General features: G+C 39.8%; 1 protein-coding gene across 6 annotated transcripts in view; it reads right to left on the minus strand.

Moving 5' to 3' along the window:
- The window catches only part of TMEM132D (transmembrane protein 132D), a 271,842-nt gene that overhangs the window by 191,536 nt on the left and 62,970 nt on the right, over positions 1-17,336 (minus strand). For all 6 annotated transcript variants that reach the window (XM_084491637.1, XM_084491634.1, XM_084491636.1 and 3 more), the window contains one exon: positions 11,123-12,011. In XM_084491637.1, the coding sequence (XP_084347763.1) occupies positions 11,123-12,011 (889 nt within the window). The remainder of the gene's footprint in view (positions 1-11,122; positions 12,012-17,336) is intronic.

Here is a 17,336-nt window from a genome sequence, read left to right on the forward strand (position 1 = left end):
ATGTGTGCCAGACTAATTTTTTTGTTGTCATCATGAAGATTAGTTGCACAACGTGGACATCCCTTTCTCTCAGGGAGAGAGAGGGATTCTTCTGCCCACTGAAGAAGACAGAATCTTTATGAAACATGGAGACCAGATAAAGCTACCAGGTCTATAACTGTGTGGACAGAACAGTGACGGCACAGCCCACTCTGATTCCTGAGGGTACATCTACATGCAGCAGCAGCTAAAGGACCAGCACAGCACAAAGAGACTGCCTAGGGCAGGCAGCACGGTTATGCTGGTATTTGTTAGCAGAACATCAATGCTGATTGCAGGGCTTCGTGTTTATTGATGGTCCAACCAACAGTGCTTACTCCTTGCAAAGGTTATGATTTCGTCTTTGTTCTGCTTGTATTGACAGACAGGTAGTAGCCCTTAGTGTATGACTATAGCTTTTAGGTACTACTGCAATGCAATAAGCCCTAATAATAACAGCCAGCTGTAAAGACCATTTATGTGAGTGACAGCCTGCTTGATCTGTGTCTCAGTTTCTTGACACCTGCTTGGTCAACACAACTTTGATTCTCAGGGCAGAGGATCTTAACTGCAATAATTTTAACAAAGGGAACTATTTTCTTTTTAATGTAATTTGCCAGTGCAACAGGAAGTAACAGAGTGCCCTAGAAGGCAGTAGTTCTTAAGTACTCCACACTGCTACTGACAATTTTGGGGCCATTAGCAAGTCACTTAGAAATGCAGGATAGCTATTACCCCATCGAGAAGATGGGGAAAATTGTATTTGCTTGACTACTTCATAAACAGGCTATGAAAGTTAAATCATATTTGTAGAGCATGCTGAACACAGCAGAAAAAAATCAGTCAGTGAAAGCCTTTTACGAGCCAGTAGCATCAGTGTGATTTCACCTTAGGACTACTTTAGAAAGGCAATCACTGCACAATATCATATTAGGAAAAAACATTTATTATGATGAAACAATACAGACATAAGAGTCTGTCATCTCCTCAGGTGACAGAACATAATTCTCACTTACTTCAGCATGTCACTTCTCTCGTTTACGTCCCAGAATGTAGTCTGACTGAAGTGACAGCTCCAGAGACCATCACGAGTGATTCACCTCATTAAAGACCACCTTTGCAAAAACAGCAAACCAAGCTACAAGGCCTGGAAACCTCAGGTATGCTGTAATCTTGCTTAACATCTCAAGGTACTCTTAAGTAGTAAGAGTACGTTTCCTGAACAGTCAGTCTGCCTCTACCTACACCTACCCAAATAGTCAACTCTGCTTCTAACCTGTGTATTAAAAAAAAAAAAAGCTCAGACTACTGCATATTTTATCTTCTTTCCTCTGAAGAGTTAGGCAGGTTCTAAGTTTTTGGACTTCCTTAGCACCAGAAGCTGTTTTTTAGTGTTCCCTTACATTTCTCAAAAAACAGTTCCATCAAATTTTGGTCACGGACAGAAGCTAGAGGACAGGAGAAAGATCAGATCTTCTCAAGTTAGCTGAAATGTGCTATTTTTATACCTTCTAAAACTCAGAGTTTAATTCAGCCACTAACCGAAGACACATGAATTCTAAGAGTTACTATAATCATAGTCTTTCTGGCCTGCTAACGTCACATTGCCAATGGAAACTTCCTTTTCCCAGCAGTATCATCTCTTCGTGAACAGGTTACAGCAAAGGCTCCAAAAGAGTGATAAGGCATGGGGAAAAGTGCAACCGGAGGGACCTCATGCTTGCTAAGGGGCTGTGTGTTTTTATTTCTGTAGCCTTTTATATTACCCCTGGACAAGATCATGACCTGGTGATTAGGGGTGCTTTTTAAAACTGAAGAAATAACTATCAGTGGTGATTATTCCTTACCCTGTTCTTTTCAAGGTTTGGATGTCTCATTTTTAACTTCACCCATAACAACCTTTCACTACAGAGGGCAAATGAATGTATTAGCTCAAGGTGCCTATTTTTTTGTCCCTAGAGTCAAATGCAAACATCCACTCCCACTCTGACAGGAGAGATTGCAGAGCAGAGAAGAATAAAAAAAAAAATCTTGGATGCTGGGCACACAATTAGACTGGCAAGAATCATAATACAAATTGCCTTCATAAATGAGAAACTGATCATCAGAATGATGCTTCAGATGCTGAACACATAGCCACAGGCAGATCAAAACATCCCCACCCATACACATTCTGGACTGGATATGCGGCTGGGTTGGTTATCTCAAATGCAGCTACCTCTAGCCCTGAAATCCCATTGTGGGCAACACCACATCCTCCTCAGGAATGTGAGATGAGGATAACTCATCCATCTGCTTGGTCCTCCCTTTCAATACAGCATAATTTCTAAAATCTTTTACTACAACTTTATAATCAAAATAGTACATCATAAATAAGAAATACCTTCCAGAGAAGCTGTTAATGACATAATTTTTCGTTCCCATATAGTGAGCTGAATCACAGAAAAACCCAGTTTTCAGATGCTCATCCAACAGGTCACAGACAAACTCTAGATCTACCAGCTCCTTGAAGAGGACACGATCTACTCAATCATATCAACACCAGCTTTTAAAGGAAGAATTTGGACAAGAGAAAAATCCATTCTTCCTTTCTGTGCACTGTAACTGCTACTTATCAGAAGATCAGGATAACTCATCCGAATACAGAAATACGACCAAAGAAACAATGGACTCCTCTGAAAGACTAGTGATCTTTCAGAGGGCTCACCTGAAAATACTCAGATGGCATCATTAGCAATTTGGAGATCAACATGGTTCAAAGATAAAAATCTGTACATTGATGTAAAATGAAAAAAAATATATTTTCACCTGTCTTGGACATAAAGAGGAGACATAAGGCATTGTGTAAGAAGATCATTAGAAGTGTGATTTTTGTAGCAAAGAAATACAAGATACTAGCAAATGGCCATTTAACTAATGAACTTTAAAAGATACTGACCTTCATATTTTAATCTAAAAGACCTTTTCTCTCTGAGGGTGGCAATTTCTGCACTAATTAAATTTTGGCTAAAATTTACAAGTACAGAAAAATAAAATCTAATCAGACATTTGGATATACAATCTCCTTACCTTCACTAAACACTAATATAGGGAATAACAAACAGCAGTAGAGAAACAGAGGGATAGAGAACCCAGGAAAAAAATACAGATTGATTATTTATTTATTTTACATCAAGACTGGGTATTGAGACAGCTTAACTTCAGAGACTGCTGCAGAAGAATCAGAGAGATTTTTTGTGGATTCCTTTTCTCAGTTTTTAACTGGCCAAGTCAGACCATAAAAGTAGTTAAAAGGTAAAGAAAAAGAATCAGTTGTGTAATGCCAGAGAAGAGAGGGTTTTACAAATTGTTTAAACATCCCCACCCACATTTAAGGTTAAGTGACAGAACAAACCAAAGCTATAGAAGAAGGGATAGAAAGATGTAGATTAGGGTTCTTTTCAATCTGTCAGAAGAGGTACAAATTCAGGGTTGGGAATAGTATGAGATAGCCACATAAACTTAAGGCCCATAGAGAAGCCCATTTCATTACGCAGTTTTATGTGGCTGGTAACTTTCCCAATCACTACTTATTGCCTGATTGTTTCTACTTCCAAAATATGATTTAGTTCAGCACTATGAAAAAAAATAAATTGATTTAGCTCAGCACTAGAAGAGCACACAAGCAATTTGATAAAATGTCAGTCTTGTTCAAATTTTCTTGCTGTACCAGTTGAGTGCTAATGATCTCAACTCCACTGTCCTCATGTATTTATGCAGCCTTTTTCATGTTTGCTGGATTATTATTGATTGATTGTTAGATAAAATGAAAAATAAGAGAAGTTCACATAACCTAAACTCTAAGGGCTTTTTAAGAAAAAAAAATCCATATTATCAATGGGCATTGCTTATTCACTACCACAATTTCACATTAGTCACTGTATTCCCACACTTATCATCAGAAAAAATGCATTAAAAATACTATAGACAGACAACAAGCTCTTTATAACAATGGTATGTAGATATTTCTGATCTCCAAGTTTGGTTTACAAATGCAGTAATGTCATATACAAAACCTCAGCTCACCTTTTCTCACAATACCAGAGTTTTATGAGTTTCTAATACAACCTTCAGTCGTTTCATAAAAATAGTGGCATTTTATATTTTCTATTTCTCTGCTCTGGAAGTCTGCTCATAGAGTTTGACAGTGAAGCTCAAAACTATATATAGGCTAGGATAGCATGGACCAACTTAACAGTATATAATCAGAACATTTCATGTTGCTAGTGAAGCTAAACTGGATTTGCTCTGAAGTTTCCCAATAGCTACTCACTCAGCAGCAGCTACAGAAAATGATTAAGGCCATAAAGCTACGAATGTAAAAGAATATAAGAAATAAAGGTGGGATTCTCTAACTGGAAACGCAGCCCAAGGTGTGCCAAAGTGAGCCAAAGTGTGAACAGCTCCAGAGAGATCTGGTACAATGTCTGGCTGAGCAACAGACCACTCTAAACTGTCCTCTGCACAGGGATCATAAATACTCGTTAAGGCTGATCATACAGGGCTTGTAAAGCCTTAAAAGCTCTGCCTTATCATATAGTCTTTTCCAAACCTATGTTACCAACAGCCAATTCTTACCCTTCCTGGGGAGCACAGCCTTTAAATGTAAGTCTCCACTGTGAAAAGCCATTACTGGAAGGCACAAGCAGAGGAGCTACAACAAGGCAGTGCATGCCGTAGGCTAACCTAGAGAAAGGGCCAAGGCTTTTGGGCAGGCATTGAAGGGCTCATAATCCCATGCTTCTCCTGCAGTTACTTCTGCTAAAATTTATGAACCATGGAAAAAAAAAAATAAAAAAAATCCACAGTGGAGTAGGGCTCCACCAGGTGATCAAGGGAGACAGCTCTCCCCTCACTTGCCAAGCATTCAAGAAAAAGACTGCAATGATTGCAACAAAACTACATTGCAGCTTGCTATAAACTAGGTTGCATTACTTATGAATGGGAGGCAGTGTCAGATCCTGCCTGCATCCCTCTTTGTGCGCTGGGATGCCTCATGCTGCCCAGTCTGACAATGGTGCACAATTTTGTACTGCCAGTTTCTGGAAAAATCCACATCACAATGTGAAAAGACATGGAGGCAACAAAAAGGCACATTTCCACCAGTGTCCTGGTTAAACACAGCATCTGGGATTCCACTTCAGAATGAAGTAATGAAAAGAATGTTTTCCCACCTTTTTTCGTGGGGGAAAAAAAAAAAAAAAAAAAAAAACATTCAGGAAACTAGAGGATATGTGATAGTCTGTTGTTCTCATCACTTTTTACTTCTTTAAGGGTAAGATTTGTATATAATTTATTGCACAGTGTTCACTACTAAGCATAATTATAATTTGAATGGCTGTTTAAAAAATAGCTATATTTTTATGTATATAGCTACACCTAACATTATGTACCTTAGAGCAATTCTATCTCTACATTTGTTTGTTGATTTATCTCTAGAAATATGAAAACAAATTCAAAAGGTTGAGAGCAGAAAACATCAATACTGTTGACTTTGAAAGAAAAGATATATTTATTAGGCTCAACAATAACATGCTAAGAAAAAAAATAACTAAGTTGACACTGTAGGAACATGAGTTTTCTGAATCTAAGTTTGGAAAAGAACTATGGCATCCATACATATATTAATTGCAATTATCTAGCACAGCACAGTGTTAATAACCAGCAGTAATCTGGGATTGCAGTTTACAGGAATTGTGATATTGGAAGAGCTTGGAAGCATGAATTATTGAAAGTATTTAAAGGACTAATATGAAATAATACTTTATGACTCTCATATTTGGCAGAAAACCTCAGATAAAAATTTCCTTTTAATTTCAGTTTTCAGTATGCCCATCGTGAAACCTGGAGAAAACAGAGGTGGAGGAAGACTGGAATATTTCCCACAAATTTCAGGGATTACTTCACAACTCTTCAAGGGAAGGACAAGGTCTTCAGCCTTCTCTGGTCATCAGCATGTGAAAAGATGATAAAGAAGTTTGTGTGGCACCAGAGTGTATGTCCTGTGCTAGTCAGTGTTTCGGGGCTTTGAGGGTTGCCTTTGATCACAGAGGCAGAGCTGTGGGCTCTAGAGCTTCTGTCTTTGGGCTAAGATGTTCTTTCTACAGCATTTGTGCCTCTGCACACAACCTGCCTCCGCTGCTGGTTACAAAGAACACAATGAATAATTAATTTGCATTCAAAAGGAAAAAAAAAGTAATAGGATAAATGCACCAGATGTTCAACCCTTTATTTTATAAAAGCATTTAACACAGCTTCGCTAGGAAGCTATAATCATTCATTGTTTGCATACAGCTTGCAAACATCATCTTCAGATACTTGTTTACAGCAGCAATGGCAGAATGGCTACAGAAAGGTGAAGTGAATTGGTCAAGACCAAGAGGAAGAAAGTGTGTGACACAAGCTGAGAAAGCAGGCAGCTTCTTAAGGCTTGTTCCATATTTATCCATCATTTACATTTTATCTTCTCCTTCCTTTCCTCTCTCACAACTATACAGTCAAGACAAATATTTTTAATTTCTTTAGTTCATTTAACCAAAGCCTACACCTTGACCCTTATGGTCCATCTCTTTCAATAAATTAAAAACAGTCCATCAGTTTCACATCCACTATTGCACAAAACAGCAGTCTGAGGAAAAAAAAAAAAAAAAAAAAAAAGAGCACAAGTACCTTTTCCTATATATTTTGTATTTAGCAACTTCTCCAAGGATCCCCTTGGAGCTAATTTCCTGTCAGAAGGAAGACAGAGTTTACTCTTAACATAATTGTTTTGAAACAAAGAATATTCAGGAGAGATAAATAAATTTTGATTTGTGGTTGTTTTGCATGACTGTTTCTTCTTTTTTCTGTTTCTTCTGTACATACTATGTTTTCCATCTGTTCAAGTCATGATTTCCAGTCCACTGGAGCAAAAGCAATGGTAAAAGCATTTTGCCAGCAGCCCTTGGCCTCACTGTATGAATACAGTTGCCAAGTCTTGCTGCCACTCAGGATAGGACTTCTAAATATAAGTGACAGTTTCAAAAATAAAGATCAATACAATTTTCTCATAAAAGTTATATTGAGGGGGAAAGAATTATTGTTTTTCCTTTCCTTTATCAGAGACGGATATTACTTTCTCTATGACCTTTGAAGCAGTGTGACCACATATAGTGAGCTTTAATGTGCAACCCTGAATTCTCCCCAACTAGTTTATATTTTTCAAAATGGAAAAAAAAGAAAAAAAAAAGAAAAAAAATGCCTGTCATGTAATAACTGGCCATCGATTGGTGCAAATCCATACACTGTAAGGTAAAAATGGACCATTTGGATAATAGAGTGATCTGTGTAACAGCTGAGGCCAAAGACTGCTCTTCCTCTCCCCAACCTGCATTTCTCTCCTTAGACACACCATTTCCTTCCAAACACTCACAGCAGACAAGGCCTGTTATACTTCCCTATGGATTTTGATCAGTCATTTTACTGAGTATTTACACTAGCGGGTCATTTCTCCTCCTTTTCACTGTCTCAACTGACAGGAAGGACCTTCTACATGTCTGTTCATGCCCTCATATTTACATGTTCTAACAGAAATTGAATTTCCTTCCATCTACCCTGACCCTATGTCTGTACCCCTACAAGACATTAGAATTTACAGTTTTTAGGAACTTAAAATTCAGCCAGGTCATCGAATAGGTCTCTAGTAGCTTTTACACAATGCCAGCTTGACAATCCGTTCTGAAATCAGAATAGGCAGTGCATAACAAATGTTCTCTTTGGTTTAGTTCACTATGCCACAAGGGAACCTACATAGTACAATGGATATTGTAAACTGACACGTAAGGTCCTAGTTTAGGGCTGGAAATCTTAATTCAGTCAAAGGACAGTATTCAGAGAAGTTAGTCACCACAGTAAACATGCTCTTCACCCCTTATCTGCAGTTGCTTCAGTGCTTTTAGCTGATGTGGATCTCAACAGAAACCACATAGGAGAGCTGCATGCACACGCATGAGTGTATAGGCCCATGCTTGAGCCATTGCACACAGAACAAAATGTAATTTTAACATTCTTGTACAAAGCACAAACAGTGTAAGTTAGTCTTTATCAGCCTAACACTGACAAAGAACGTATAGCTGTTCTGAGCTGCCAAACAGAAATAGTGAGTCTTATCCCACTGTTATCTTAAGGCTTTCACCAGTTCTCCCTTTTCCAAGGGCAGCCTGAGCCAACACAAACCACCAGCAACATTTTGGGGCTGGCCAACACAACACCCACTGCGGGCCGCGGGCAGGCACACAGTTGCACCAGGACTGTAAGGCACTCAAGTCTCAGTGAAGAAACTTTCCTTTGGAAACTCTTCCTTGTTGTGATTGTCACTCATAAACTGTACAACCTGCACTGGTCTGGTGCTCTGCTGCCAATATCAGCCCCACAGCGCTGCTGCCTCAGCCCCACCTTTGCTGCTTGCTGCTGGGTTGCTTCAGTATCTAACCACTCCAAGAGACATTTCCTCTTAAACAAAGGGCCCCAAAAGGAGCTTTAACTCCTCATCCAACTGGGATTATAACAGCTCCCAACACAGAATTTTACCCAAAGCATTTAATCAAGCTCAATTTTTGTTCTTACCTAGTGGCTGTTTTTATAGCAGAAGATACATATAGCTCAGCAACCATCCAAAACTGAATAAACTGTGTATAGTTCATGGAGGGATGACTGCAGAACATAGATACTACAATTCTGACAAAAAAATAGACATACCATAGCACAATCAAAGAGATATAAGTAATGGTGGTTTAGCAGCATGGTAGAAAAGATAATATTGTAACTACTCTGATATTATAGCAGATTACAGTCTGAGTGAAATCTAGGTATTGTTAGAAAAAGCAGGTCAAGAAAAATCAAAACTCAGGAAACTGGTACGAGTAACAGCAAACCATTGCAAAAGTTTGTTTTTAAAAGGTAATACAAACTGATTTTTTGAAGAAAACGCCACAGCTTTCATTTTTAACTATTATTTGCTATCCAATGATAGCTTTAGCTTTTTTTTTTTTTTTTTTTTGGTTTATGATAACTTACATTTTAAGATAAAAAGCTAAAAATTGAATGCATTGCTTCCTTTTTTTTTTGTTCAGAAAATTAATGTTAGAAGCATTCATTTAGAAGTTTAGGTGTTCAGTTTTCATTCCAATTTAAGCAAAACAAGACATCTGGAAGTTTTATAAACCTACATTTACTATAATTATCATAGTTACAAGCTAGCTCTACTTTCAACTGATCACAGATCGTGGAAGTACAGATGCTTTGAAATCAGATTTCTAAGATGTTGCATTCAGAGTGTATAAGCCACTGGAGGTGCTCGTTTTTGTTTCTTTTTACCTTATTTCTCTTAGAAAAGTTTTTATTTTATATTTAAACAAATTTTCAGAAGTTATAGCAGTCCCTGTGTGTGAAGTTATGTAACTTCAATGTCATTAGTATACAGAAAGCTAGAAGGATGCCCCTGAATGTTTGCTGACTGAGGAATTCAGATCGTCTGTCTTGAAAGCAGTCACTCAAAAGCAACCTAAGTCGGTGGCAGATGGACTCAGAACATAAAAGCTTGGTGTGGTAAGGAGAGTGGTTATCCTACTGGTATTTGTCCTCTGCCACATGAAGAGGAAATAACTCCTCAAGTCAGCAGCTAAGTGGTTATTCAGTCATATATCACACACTTGTTAAGGAAAAATGACCTGATTTTATGGAAAACCACTTCCTCTGGAAATCCCACACAAACCACCCTGAAAAAAAATATTACTTAAAAACGAACAATTTGAGCCCTTGCTGCTTAGGTCAGCAAAGTCAAAGCAGACAATCCTGCATGAGGTATACATCCAAGCCCAACAAAGTTGCATTTACAGCTTTGTGCTATTTTAATAATTGAGGCCTGAAACACCTACGTGATGTTAGCCAGAGATTTTTGGAGTTTGAGATATATAAACAAGAGAGAAAGGAGTATTTTGTCTCAAGTCAGAGTACAAGTGAATTTTTTAGGTGAAGGCACCCAGCACCTCCCCTATCCTCTGACATTTGACAAAGGGAGCAGCAGACCTCCTGCACTCATGAAGCCCCTTAGGAGGGGCACTCTGTGAGCCTTTCTGAGATTTGGCATCAATGCTCATCCCCAGGACAAATATCCAGGACAAGGCAGTTAATCTCAGAAGCCATGGTACAGTGTTTACCTCCAATGCTAAACGAGCTGATGTGACTTGTTGGGAGGGGGTAAGCCAAAGACAGCAGTTCTGCAAACACCACTCCCCTGTGGCACTGTCAGACCCACAACCCTAGTTACAGAGCTGACACACAGAGTGGCAAACCTGAAAGGAGAGGACAACCAGACAGCCTTGCTTACATGAGATGCACATCTATGCCCAGTTTGCCCCACCACATAGCCTGATAGTCTTTGCTGTTCATTCTTGGGTTGGTGGTTAGAAGGAGCTTCCCAATAATACCCCAAATGATTGGAAAACAGCCAAGTAAATCAGCATGGCACTTGAAGTTATATTACACCAAAAAAAGCTGCCACCACCACCCTGCCATTATTGACACTTTATTTGAATAATGGCATGTTTGAGTTTCAACATGTAAAACAGACAAGCTTACAAGCTGGGGAGAAGTTTAAGCGTATAAATCCTACTTAGATGCTTAATTTTTGCTCACATTCTATAAATACCTTTGCAGATTTGAGCTTTACTAATCTTAACGTGAGTTCAGTGAGAGATTAGGAACACCACAAACTCTAGCTCAGGAGACTCTAAATGTTATCTCTTATTAGCCCACATATGGGTCCCTAGTCTATTTTTCATTATTGTAATTAGCACTCAAAAGCCTTTTTTTTTTTTTTTATTATCCTTTCTTACTCAAAGAGATCACATCTCAGCCATTCATAAAATATTAGACCAAACAAGAAAAACAAAGTCAACCAACTGCAATTCAGTTTCTGCAGAGCAGTAATTGAGGGATGTGGGGGAAAATTATACATGAGAAATTGACTTCCCATACCAAGAGCAGAAAAAAATAAGGTACCAAAGAAGCAAAACAACAGCCTTACCTCAGTGTGAATTGATCTTCTGTTGAATTTTTAGCAATAAATACAAGGAAAGTCAAAATGTCACCTTGCTTGACAGTCTTTGGTGCATACCGGATGGCAATATTATTATCCAATCTAATTTCATTTAAGGAAGGGCCAGCATGTGTCTGGTAAAGGAAAACACTTCCAATCCTCTGCAAGGGAGGTCCTGACTCATCAATGTCATTGTGCCCCAGTCGGATCCCATTACTTTTCCTAACATCCTCCTTGGTGCATTCTCCTTTCTCATCTCCTGGTTGTATGGCATAGTAAAGCTCCACAGGGCTCCCTTCAGAAAAATCCATTGGTTTCTTACGGCCAGCAACAACTGTGGGGGGGTTAAACCAGCTTGCCAGGAGTTCCAACTCTGCCACACACAACCCCAAGTCCCCCTTCAGCCTGCAGCTGCCTCTGACCTCCCGTGTCTCTCGAAAGGCAAACACCCGCAGGCAGGGCAGCCGCTCTGTGGTGCTGTAGTCATCCCAGTCCCTGCCCACGATGTAGAACAGAACCTGGACTTTGGGCTTGCTAGGGTAAATTTTGTTACTCATTATGAAGGCCTTAAGTTTCCAATTAAATGAGAACTTGTTAGTAGATCCAAATGGATTTGAAGATAGCATTAAGTCCTGGGGCACAACTTGTTCAGTGGAAAAAGGTCCGTAGCTGGCATTTAACACCGGTGGCCTCTTGGATTTGTAGATGAGAAAGGATTCCACTCGGGACTGCAAGCTAGAGTTCCTCATAATATCCTGGTTGGCTTCCTTCAGAAAGAAGGAAACATCTGCGTTGTGGATACGATAGGTCACAGGCAAGTAAGTTGGCAGTAAGGAAAATCTCTGTATGCTTTCCAGGATCCCTCGACTCTCAGTCACTGTTGAAAGGAAAGCAGAGTTTAAAAGATCAAATCTTCAAATCATACTGTGATATAACCTTCCTGACTTTAATAGGGGATTGACAGTGCTGTAGGTGATATCAGTGGCCATAAGAAGCGTCATCAATCCATGCAGAAGTAGCCTAAACAGATGATGGATTTATCTAGTTAGCTTGGAAAACAACAGGCTATTTTATGTTCTCCATAGCAGACAGATTAAAAGAGTAGCTTGTATAGGTTTACCTGTGCTAAATGCCGTAACTTTACTTGCAATATACATTTATTATTTGAGAGCAAAATTACTCCATCAGCATCTGCAACATAACATCACTGCACAGACACATTTAAAAATAAATTTGATCATTAAAGCAAACTGCTCCTGTATTGAAAAGCAGTGCCATGATTTTACATCAAATGCTGCATACGGACCACTTAGACCTCACTTCAGCATACTCTGCAGCACTGTCAAGCAATATATGGACTTTAAGTGACTTCCTGCACAAGGCTGAAATCACTTTGAGAATAATTAACACAATAACCAACACATAAATGCTCCTTTACAATACTCTGGTACTACAAGACTTCAAATGGAGCTTTATTTGCATCCTATTTACAGTCCTTCTATTTCACTTCATTTAGGAAGAAAGGTTTCTTTTCCTGTAAGTAACTATAAGGACTCGCACCACTGTTGTTGCCTAACCCTGCATTGTTCCTTAATGCAACTGCATTTTCTGTAGGTTACACATCACTGCACATTGCAAGAACATTTTCAATGACACTGAGCCTCTCTTACTGTGAGGTATCTATTAACTGTGCCATCAAGCAATTACCTGAGGCAGGCTATCATATTAAAGAATAAGCTCTCCATCCTTTCTAGGAACTGTCAGTCCCAAAGAGCAAAGACATACACTATTAAAAAATACAGATGTAGATATGATATGACCTTTCCTGTTTGAACATCTGACCTTCATGCTTATGTCTTTACACCCTAATTGAGCTATAAATCTCATTATTTTTTCCACAGCAAACTCAAATCTGTAACCTTATTCAGAAAAGTGACAAAGGGTTACCACAGATGGCATTCAAGGGCAACCCAATTTCCCAAGCTCTATTCCACAAATACTTTATTAGCCCTTAATTTTTGTTTGGTATCTGACCTAAATATTTATCACCTTGTCAAGAAATGCCATGGCCTAAACTGATGATGGTTACCCCTAACCACCAATCTACCATTTATGTACTGCAATTTGCTGCAGAAAGGCTCAAACAGGCTTGAAGAATCTCGTTACCTTCAGATCCTATGGGAAGCTACTGTTAGTTCCTAACAACTCTGATTGCAGAGTGCAAGCATTCACCAGAACTAGTCTGGAATGTTTATCTCACAGCACCAGCCACCCAATCTACCTGTGGGCAGCATAACCTCAAATGCCAATTTGCCTTGGCAGGAGATGAGGGGAGAGGAAGCCACGCTGCTGCTTCCCATATCCAGCACGCCAATCCAGGCACCTCCACACAAAGCACTTTGCACAGGAGATCACACTCTGCAATCACCTGGAGCTCAGACAAGTCACTAACCTGGTGCTGCAGTTCTGTGTCCAACAGGTAAGGGTATTACAGTTTATTTCCCCTCACCCTTTGTCTGTGTAAACTGCAAGTGCTGCAGACAGACTTACCTCACTATAAACATGAAAGTATCACATGCAGCAACAGGGCTGTGATCTCAGTTAAGGTCTCCAGACACTACCACAAGACAAAAACAAGACTGAAAAACTGGAGCTGAAAAACTCAACAACTGGAGCTGAAAAACTTCCTATGTGGAAAACCAAAACCGGCCAGCTATTAAACCAAAACAAAAGACACAACTAGATAAAAGTGGGCATCGTTCTGCTGTGTTCTGGAAGGCACAAATCTCAGAGTGAAAGAGGCCAGAAAGAATGGGTTGCAGACTTCCACAATTTATAAATCTCTCTCTCCATCTTGGAAAGCCGTAATTCCTCTCTGTTTTCCTTTGCAATAAATAATTGAAATAAACTCTTAATTTTAAAAGTTTAATTGGTGTTATCTCTTAAACATCACATTTTCATTAAAGATAAATTTCATCTCAAGGAAGAGAACAACGACCCCAGCACAACACCACCAATAAAAGGCTGAAGTACTGTGTTCCCTTGATTAAGGAGGTATTGGGGAGGCACTGGGGAGGCAAGGACAATCCCCAGACATGGACTGTATATCTCGAAACAAGACACTGAAACTCATGATAAGGAAGCAGCAGACGGACAGAGAAACAAACGTAAGGACTATAAATCTCAAAACTGGACATTGGAATTCATTATAAAGATACAACAAACGGAAGAATTAGCAACAACCAGCTCTTGCAATTAAGAAACCTGCCAATTCAGCAAATTCCTGACCAAAGGTGAAAAGTACACTGTGAGGAAGACTCGGGGTCTTCCTCCCAAAGACCCCTGCCCACGTCCCAAAGACCCCTGCCCACAATTCTTGGAAGGCTCTACGCAGGCGCAAGGTGCCAAAAGGCTAATTAGCATAAGAAGCGAGGGAAGGCGGGGATAGGTAATGCATATGTATAGGTGCTTGTAGAATATTGATAGATTGATTGTATAAATTCAAGACTGCTTTCCGCTTTAGGTATGCACGATAGGTGGAGAGATCCCCCGTGCATCCAGCGCTGCAATAAAGAATATACCACTTAAAGGAATTTCGGCTTCGATCTTTGAATCAATCTGGCACCCCAGATGGGACGACCTCTCTGCCGGACCGCAGGACCCGCTGGGGACAGGACTCCCTAGGGTACCCCCGGGATTTCCCGGAGGGACTCCTCGACTCACCGGATCACTGCGGAGGCAGACAAGGACCCCATCATTGTAAGTGAGTATATTCTTTATTCTGGTTTGGTTTTCTGGTAGGCCGGTCATCTGGGACTGTCCAGTAAGTCGGAAGGTGACTTCTGCAGGACAGTATTTGGTATATACTTTGTGGTTAGTACCACAAGTATATCTGGGGACCTTGGGGTCCATCTGTATCTGGAACTGTCTGTAAGTCAGAAGGTGATCTTCTGCGAGGCAGTGTTTGGTATATACTTTGTGGTAAGCACCATAAGTATATTTGGGGACCTTAAGGAAAGAGCTCGCTTTAAGGTCCATCTGGAATTGTGTTGTCTATTTCGGTTTTCTGACTCATGGAGTATGGTATTTAACTTTGGTTATTGTTACTGTGATTTTGGCTATTTTTCTGGTGGTAATAGTAGGTTCGTGGCATTGTTATAAGAAAGATATCGTTACAGTGTTACACAGTTCGGTTTTCTGACTTATCGCACGTGGAATTTGACTCTGACTATTGTTACTGTGATTTTGGCAATATTGCTGGTAATAGTAGTTTTGTGACATTGCTACTGAAAGATATTGCGTGCCCGTATTTTTGTGAGTGATACGTTTTTTGATATGCTTTTGTAAGTAACGTGTATTCTGAAAGTGTAAACTGGAAAATGGGGGGGCAAACAAGCAGTGAAATTTTAAAGAAAAGTGTGTTAGGATGTGTTTTAAGTCACTGGAAGGATATTGGAGGATCTGCCGGTCGAAGTGTGAACAGGAAAACATTGATAAAATATCGTAATCAGTGGTGGCCACTTTATAAGCTGGAATGTGGAGAAAAGTGGCCCCTAAATGGAACTTTAAACTATAATATTTTGCTACAGTTAGTGTTGTTTTTGGAGAAGCAGAACAGGATGAAATGTATACTGATGTTTCAGCATCTTGGTGGGAAAAGGTACGGAATTAAGTTGGCCCCTGACTGAGCCTTTGATGATGGCATTAGAGAAGTACAGGCTGGAGAAAGATAAAGGAAGTGTTAAAAGGGTTGTTGAAAGTGTTAAAGGTGTTTGAAGTTGAATGAGCAGGGAAAGAGGATGTAGGAATGATAATAGTTCTGCCTCTGCCCGAGGCAGAGATCTTAAAATCATGGGTGTTAGCCCTTTAGGGCAAAGGGACCATGATGGGTCCGAGAGAGTTGTCACAGAAACAGAAAACCAGTTAACTCTTAAAACAACCTGAGTTCATGTGCGAGCTCAGATTGCCGATGGGACCGCTCAGGGAACTGTGGACAATTGCATTCCCCTGACCGACCCCCACTAAGACCCGAATCATCCTGAAAATTATGAACGGTTAAGTAAATACTAAAATCTGGATGAAATGGGAATTGAGAATATGCTTCCAACAAGGTCTAAAAGAAACCCCTATGGAATTTTTGGACCAACTCTGAAATGTAATGAAAATAAATAAATAAATAAATAAATAAATAAATAAATAAATAAAACAAAACGGTTTGGACCTGGCTTCGGAGGACAAATTGACTAGCCTTTTCCTAGGATAATAGACCCCTGATTTCAACAGGAATAACAGGGACCTGGGGAATCTACCCTAGTACCTCCGCTGGTTATAACGAAGCTAGGGGAGGAATGGAAGTGAAATTTCTTATTGATATGGGGCAACGTATTCAGTTCTAAATCAAGCATTAATGCCTTCACAGAATTATTATGTTAGGGTAAAAGATGTGTCGTGGTTTAACCCGGCCGGCAGCTAAACACCACGCAGCTGTTCGCTCACCCTCCCCCTCCCTCTCTGGGACGGGGGAGAGAAATGGAAAGTGAAGCCTGTGAGTTGAGATAAAGACAGTTTAATAAGACAAAATAATAATAATAATAATAATAATAATAATAATAATAATAATAATAATAATAATAATAATAATACAATGATGATAATAGTACCACTACTAATAATGTGTACAAACAAGTGATGCACAATGCAATTGCTCACCACCCGCTGACCGATGCCCAGCCTAACCCCGAGCAGTCCGGCCCCCGGCTAGCCACCCCTATATATTGTTTAGCATGACGTCAGATGGCATGGAATACCCCTTTGGCTAGTTTGGGTCACCTGTCCTGGGTCTGTCCCCTCTCAGCTCTTACTGCACCCCCAGCCTGCCCACTGGCAGGACAGAACAAGAAGCTGAGATGTCCTTGGCTTGGTATAAGCACTGCTCTGCAACAATTAAAACATCAGGGTGTTATCAGCACTCTTCTCATCCTAAGCCAAAACATAGCATTCTACCAGCTACTAGGAAGAAAATTAACTCTGTTCTAACTGAAACCAGGACAAGGTGTAACCGAAAAGGCTTATTTTTGTGAACCTTTGAAGTACAAGTTAGGGAAACAATGGGGCATACACAGATTTTTATATATGCCTAGCTCCTCATGGGCACTCTTAGGTAGAGATTTATTAGAGCAAGTAGGAGCAGAAATTGTCTTTG

This window comes from Aythya ferina (assembly GCF_964211825.1).
Source record: "Aythya ferina genome assembly, chromosome: 17".
Taxonomy (NCBI): domain Eukaryota; kingdom Metazoa; phylum Chordata; class Aves; order Anseriformes; family Anatidae; genus Aythya; species Aythya ferina.